Source organism: Anarhichas minor, unplaced genomic scaffold (genome assembly GCF_050575085.1).
Source record: "Anarhichas minor isolate MPS153535 unplaced genomic scaffold, ASM5057508v1 ptg000017l, whole genome shotgun sequence".
Taxonomy (NCBI): Eukaryota; Metazoa; Chordata; class Actinopteri; order Perciformes; family Anarhichadidae; genus Anarhichas; species Anarhichas minor.
The window spans coordinates 2828130-2835756 of NW_027466463.1; the positions used below are offsets into that span (position 1 = coordinate 2828130).

General features: G+C 48.7%; 1 protein-coding gene across 1 annotated transcript; it reads right to left on the bottom strand.

Moving 5' to 3' along the window:
* Window positions 1-1639: 1639 nt before the first annotated feature.
* Window positions 1640-5802, bottom strand: LOC142951249 (uncharacterized). Its single transcript, XM_076092742.1, has 2 exons — window positions 4467-5802; window positions 1640-4194 (listed from the first exon to the last, which is right to left on the bottom strand). Exons 1-2 carry the CDS (start codon window positions 5800-5802, stop codon window positions 1640-1642), a joined length of 3891 nt encoding a protein of 1296 aa, XP_075948857.1.
* Window positions 5803-7627: the final 1825 nt, after the last annotated feature.

The following is a 7627-nucleotide window of genomic DNA, read 5'->3' on the forward strand; positions in this document are numbered from 1 at the left end:
AATTGCAAATAGCTTAATATTTCAAAGAATTTAAAGATTACAAATATGAAAAGTCATATCACCCCTCTCCTGAAAGAGCTGAACATTTTGATATTCGAATGGTTTCTGTGGCTTAAAAAATGTCAGCAGTAGTGATATTTGTAGTAGTAGTACTAGAAGTTGTAGATGTAGTAGAAGTATCATTAGTAGAAGAAGTATTGGTATTTAGAAGTAGTAGTAGTAATAGCTGTAGTAGTGGTCGTAGTATATAATATAACAGTAGTAGTAATAGTAATGGCAGTATTTGAAAAAGTCTAATTTTGAGCTTAATGTTTACATACAGTTAATCCATGGGGCTTTTATTTTGAAAGGGTGGGGCTGGGTGGGGGGGGGGGAGACATAATCATAATGTTTGACACATAAACAGAGGTTATTAAATGACAGGCTTCATCACAAGCATTTCAGTTAGAATTCACTCTGTGGGGCTTTTATTTTGAAGTGGGGGGGGGGGGGGGGGGGGGGGAGAGATGGACTCATAATGTTAGATAAACACAAACAGGTTATTAAATGTCAGGCTTCATCATAAGCATTTCAGTTAGAAATCATTCTGTGGGGCTTTTATTTTAAAATGGTGTGTGTGTGTGGGGGGGGGGGGGGATCCTCTAAAGATCTCTAAGAACCTGAATGACTGTATGAGAGAGAGACACAGAGAGAGAGGGAGAGAGAGAGACACACATGATTTAGAGATATACGTGATGCAGCTCAGCCAATCAAATATGGGTATTCTGATAAGTTTCCTGATTCGAGTGACATTTACACACACCGCGACACAAGAGGGAGAGACGAGGAAAGACATGGCAGAGCAGGACAATAGTCATGTAAGCTGTAAATGATAAAACATAGGATAATCTCCAAATGAGAAAGATTGCCAGAGAAATCAGAGTCACTCTCTCTCTCTCTCTCTCTCTCTCTCTGTCTGTGTCTCTCTCTCATACAGTCATTCAGGTCTTAGAGATTTTAAGAGGACTCCCCCCCCACACACACACCCCATTTTAAAGTAAAGGCCCCACAAAATTAATTCTAACTTAAATGCTTGTGATGAAGCCTGTCATTTAATAACCTGTTTATGTTTATCTAACATTATGATTCCATCTCCTCTCCCCTTCTCCCCCCCCCCCCCCCCACACCCCATTTCAAAATAAAAGCCCCACAGAGTGAATTCTAACTGAAATGCTTGTGATGAAGCCTGTCATTTAATAACTTTGGGTTACTTAACGTAAACCCTGGTTCTTTGATAACAGAGTGAGGTGTTTCACTATGGGGAATCGCCTCGGCGTGACCAACTATGGAAGCTCCAATGACACCACGTCTGTCAGTGACAGACAGGTCGGCTGTGGGAGGGCCCCGCCCCGCCCCTACCTATTATTACAGCCGGCTGCCTCCTCGCAAATCATTCTAGACCGATTTCTTTTCCGTGTAAATGCAAGGAGGGCTGTGACGGTGAAACACCTCACTCTGTTATCAAAGAACCAGGGTTTACGTTAAGTAACCCAAAGTTCTTTTTCAAACTTCGTTTCGGTGTTTCACTATGGGGATATAGCCCACTCCCGGATTGCATGACACTACCCGAAGCCAATTATTGTCAGCCTGGTAATGACTATCACAGGGACTCTGGCACGTTTGCCTCCAACACAGCCTGTGCCAAGGAAGGCCACGAGACATCGAGCCTGTAAAACCTTACAAAAGTGTGCGGCGTCGCCCAGCTCGCTGCGGCGCAAATATCTTTCACTGAAACACCCTTGAACAGGGCCCATGAAGTGGCCATACCCCTAGTGGAATGAGCCCTCAAACCTTGTGGGGGCTGCAAACCCCTACAACTATAGGCTAGAGATATCGCCTCTACAATCCAGTGGGACAGCCTCTGGCGGGACAGTGGCTTGCCCTTGTGGGGAGAGGCCCAGGACACAAACAGCTGATCCCCTTTCCTGAAACCTGCCGATCTACTCACGTACACATGTAGTGCTCGTACCGGGCATAACGTGTTAAGCCTTTGTTCCTCCTCTGAGGAGAATGGAGGTGGGTGAAAAGCTGAAAGCTCCACCGTGGGACAGCTGTAGGTCGGCTCCACCACCTTAGGCACAAAAGCCGGGTTGGGCCGCATACAGACCTTAGTCCGCCCTGGAGCGAACTGCAAGCAGGAAGGGCGAGTGGATAAAGCGTGCAAGTCACTCACACGCTTTGCCATGGTTAAAGCTAAGAGCAACACTGTTTTAAGTGAAATAAACTTCATACCCACCGTCTCCATAGGCTCAAATGGGTGTTGAGAGAGAGCCTCCAACACCAGCAAGAGATCCCACAGAGGAACCAGTGGCCTGGAAACGGGGAGTTTACGGCGTGCACCTTTCATGAAACGACATACTAAAGGATGCTGCCCCGCAGGTTTCTCCCCAAAGCCTACATGACAGGCTGAGATAGCCGCTAAATAAACTTTAATAGTAGAAAAGGCTCTACCCTTATCCACTAATTCTTGCAAGAAACCCAGCAGGTCCACCACTGAACACTGAAACGGAATGGTGTGCCTCAGCTGGCACCACTCCTCAAAGACCCGCCATTTACCACTGTAAAGAGAGCGAGTGGACGCGTCTCTGGCCATCTGAATGGTGTCAATGACCCGTGCAGGCAGGCCTGCTGCGCTCAAGTTCCACCTCTCACGGGCCAAGCCCAGAGAGCTATCCGGTCTGGGTGAGGGTGGTAGATCTCCCCGCCCGCCTGGGACAGAAGGTCCCTGCGTATGGGGAGGGGCCACGGCTCGTCCGCTAGAAGCTGTATTATTTCTGCTACCCAATGCTTGGACGGCCACCGTGGGGCTATCAGGATTAGTGACAAGCCCTGTTCTCTCACCCTGGTTAAAGTGGGGGAGATCAGGCTGAGAGGGGGGAATGCATAAAGCAGCACGTTTGGCCAGGAGTGGGCCAGCGCATCCACCCCCAGGGGTGCATTCACGTCCGACAGGGAGAAAAACCGCTCCCCACCCAGAGAGGGAGGCATCCGTTGTCAAGGTTACCCTGGATGACACTGTCCCCAGGGGAACCCCTGATGTGAGAGCCGTAGAGTCCCCCCACGGGCGGAGCGCGACTACGCACGCTGGTGATATTTTCACTCTGCGGCTGAGGTGACGGCGAGGGCACAGGCGTAACGCCGCGACCCAGCGCTGAAAAGCTCTCATCTTCAGGAGCCCCAACTGTACCACAGATATCACTGACGCCATTAAGCCGAGAAGGCGAAGGCATAGTCTGAACGACACGGCTTTCCACAGTCGGAATAGGGATAGACAATGAGTTAGGGACAATACTCTCGCCTCTGTCAGCGTGACGCGATAAGAGAGCGAGTTTATTTTGAGACCCAGGTATTCTGTACATTGCGTGGGTTCTATCCGACTCTTTTTCCAATTTATATTGAACCCCAGATCCGTGAGATGTTTTATCACCGTGGCGGAATCTCTGACTGCCTGCTCCTGTGAGTGGGAGCAAATTAGGTAGTCGTCTATGTACGAGAATATTCTGATGCCGCTGTTCCTCAACGGAGACAGCGCCGCCTCCACACACTTGCTGAACACCCTCGGGGCTAATGAAAGCCCGAACGGGATGGCTAAGTACTCGTAGGCTCTGCCCTGATAGGCAAACCTGAGAAACCTCCGGTGTGCGGGATAAATGGCGATGTGGAAATAAGCATCCGAGAGATCGATTGTTACAAACCAATCCCCCGGACGAATCGAGCGACAGAGCCCTCTGTGTGTTAACATCCTGAACGTGTATTTGCGTAGGTGTTTGTTTAACACACGGAGATCTAAAATGGGGCGGAGGGATGAGCCCCCCTTCTTCGGGATGAGGAAGTAACGAGAGTAAAAGCCTCGCTGAGCTTCCTCGTTCGGGACAGCCCTGATCGCTCGTTTGTTTAACAGGGATGCTACTTCGTCCTCCAGGACGTGAGCTGAATCCCCCTCGGCTACTGAAACCAACACCCCGTTGAATCTGGGTGGTTTCGTACCGAATTGTAGTCTGTACCCCCTAGAAATAGTGGACAAAACCCAGGGGTGCACTGCGCATGCGCGCCACTGATCCGCCCGGACAGCGAGTGGGCTGCACACACCCTGCGGTGACGTCACCTCCCTTACCTGAAGGGAGCGGCCTTCCCTCGGAGGAGCGTGAGCTCCCCCTGCGGGAATTATGGGGCCATGACATGGTTTTGTTTTTATTTCGTTTTTGGGGGAGCATTTTGCCCTTGGCTCTTGGCCTGGCTGCAAAAATGCTAATTTTATTTCTTTGTTTGCTGAACTGGGTAGAAGTGCTTGGTGACACTGTACTGCCCTTCGCCTCTGAGGCTCCTCCCCTCCTGAAACATGAACTCGGGGTTTCTGTTTCACCTTCATCTCCTTCCTTTTCTTGGATGGAGGAGGAGAGGGAGAAGCAAGGCTGGTTAGGTCGTACGCTTCTTCTTGCCATCCCCAGGGTGGGGAGGGCGGTTTCTTGCTGCCACTGCAGCAAAGGAGTGTTTGCCCCATGGTTTGGGGTTGTCTGACCGAGGCTGCTGTTTAGTCTGCTGACCAGCTGCCTGTCTATACGGTCTGGCACCCTCCTGTCTCCACCTCGTTGCTGTGGCTGTAGCCGCAGAGCCCGCCCTCTGTGTCTGTGGAGCGCGAGGGATGTGTTTCCGAGGCAAGCAGAGGTCAAAGGCCTCGCCTTCTTGTTTTCTGAGGGTGCTGGTCTCTCTCATCTTTTCAAGAGCTGGACCAAACAGACCTTTGGCTGGGTCATATGCCGCATCCATGACCTCTGCCTTCTGAGCATCCCCGAGGCCTGAGAGATTTAGCCACAGGGCTCTCTCACCTGAGACTGCCAGGCCCATTACACGACCGCAGCCTTGCACTGCACCCCGTGATAAGCGTAGGATGAGATCGTTAACAACACAAATCTCATCCCATAGGGTTGGGTTAGGTGCCCCTGTGTCCAGCTGACCGCCCATCTGCTCCAGGATTTCTGCCTGGTATGCAGATAGCAGAGTCAAAGCATTTAGCGAGCACACAGACTGCGCCGCATATTTATACACTCTCTGGAAAACGGAGGCGGTGAGGCGATCTGTTTTATTTGGCAGAGAGATGTTTGAGGAAGCGGAGAGAGAGCGCCGGTTTGGGTGGAGGTGATAAGCCACTGAAGGCTCCACTGCTGGGGGCTCAGCCAGCCCCAGTCCCTCCTTCCCCTCGACTTCCAGCTTTGAGTAGCCCCTCGTGGGAAGCTTACTCTTCAACGGGCTGGACCAGGACCTGCTCATTTCTTTCATACAAGCGGGTACTGCCGGCAGAAGTTGTTTTGATGGCGGCTGGGCTGGTGGGAGCCTCTTACCGTCATACAGGTCTCTCTCCCCCCCTGTAGCATCCTGGGCTGCTGGCCATAGTATGCCCAACTTGGACGCGGCCCGTTTGCAGACCTCGTATAAGTCGCTGTCCATCGGGGAAACAGCGTCGGATGCACTAGGGGGTCTGGGCTGTTGGAGAGGAAAAGTGGAGTCATCCTCCTCCTCCTCCGTATCATCCATTTCGAGGAAGTCAGAGTTGGCATCGCCCTCTGCGTCCTCACAGCCCGGCTCCACATCGAGGAGCCCCTCGAAAAGTGGAGGTATTTCCCTGCATTCAGCATCCATCATGTCCGCCCAGCTCGAAGGAGCTCGCGGCAGATGGGTGTCTTTTGTGGTGGTTCCTGACAGGACCGGGTCCTGTTTGTTGGATACCACCACTCTCAATCTCCTTTCCAGGGTCTTCTCTGGCATTGACGCACAGTGCACATGGTGACTGGAAAGGGAGGGAAATACGTAAACAATCAGCCGTACAGGGCGCGCCGAAATGCGTTAGCCTGTCGGCCAATTGTGCTAGCACACGGGGTTTAGCCCGGGTGAATAGCTTATCGAAGGAGTTCGCTCGCCGTGACACGTTAGCTGAACTCCGGGTACTCCGCTCGGCTACCAAGCTAATGCTAACCGAACTCTGGTGCTCGCCGTAACGCGTTAGCCACCGCAAATACTGTCACACAGTCACCGACCACACCGGTAACAGATACCGGGTAGTCGGGGAACAGCTCGCCTTGACGCGGACACTGCTCGAAATATTCTGTGTAACGTTTTAATTATACTTCTCCGAAGTACTTACTCAGCACACTCCCGACTGAAGCCCGGAGCTGCGTTCGGCGACGGATTCCTAACGGATCGTCTGTGAACTGTCGAGCAGCAATCCAAGCTAGCCTAGATGCGCTGAGGGAGCTATAGTTTCTTCACGGGAAGAAAGCGAGAAATGATTTGCGAGGAGGCAGCCGGCTGTAATAATAGGTAGGGGCGGGGCGGGGCCCTCCCACAGCCGACCTGTCTGTCACTGACAGACGTGGTGTCATTGGAGCTTCCATAGTTGGTCACGCCGAGGCGATTCCCCATAGTGAAACACCGAAACGAAGTTTGAAAAAGAACCTCTGTTTATGTGTCAAACATTATGATTATGTCTCCTCTCCCCCTCTCTCCCCCACCCAGCCCCACCCTTTCAAAATAAAAGCCTCATGGATTAACTGTATTTAAACATTAAGCTGAAAATTAGGCTTTTTTTAAAGTAATGAATGCTCTTACTAATACTGCGACAACTACTACTATTGCTGCTAATATTTCTAGTATTACTACTACTGCTGCTACTACTACTACTTCTACTACAACTTTTGCTGTTGCTACGATTACTACTGCTACCATCAATATTATTACTACCACTACTGCTATTACTACCACTACTACTATTACTTATACTACAACTGCTATTTATGCTACTACCAGTACTAATACTACTACAGCTATTAGTACGACTGCTACTAGTACTACTACTACTGCTATTACTGCTACTTCAAATACTGCCATTACTATTACTACTACTACTACTTATACTACTACTGTTATATTAAATACTACGACCACTACTACAGCTATTACTACTACTACTTCTTCTAAATACTAATACTTCTACTACTAATGATACTTGTACTACAACTACAACTTCTAGTACTACTAATACTACAAATATCACTACTGCTGACATTTTTTAAGCCACAGAAACCGTTCGAATATCAAAATGTTCAGCTCTTTCAGGAGAGGGGTGCTTTGACTTTTCATATTTGTAATCTTTTAACTTTTTGAAATATTAAGCTATTTGCAATTTTCTTTTGAATGGGATCTCTATGGAGAAAATCTTCAAATCCTGTTAAACTTCTTCAACTTTCAAAGCCTTCTCATACTTTCAGTTACATATGACTTCATATTTGTAATCTTTCAACTTTTTGAAATATTAAGCTTTTTGCAATTTTTTTTAAATTGGATATCTATTTTAATAAAGATTTGAAGAACAATAGTTATATCTATTTTAATAAAGATTTGAAGAACAATAGTTGGAATGCTTAACAGCATTCCAACAATAAGAAGAAGTATAAAGATTTGAAGAACAATAGTTGGAATGCTTAACAGCATTCCAACAATAAAGAAACAGGATAACAATAGTTGTTGGAATGCTTAACAGCATTCCAACAATAAAGAGAAACAGGATAACAATTGTTGGAATGCTTAACAGCAT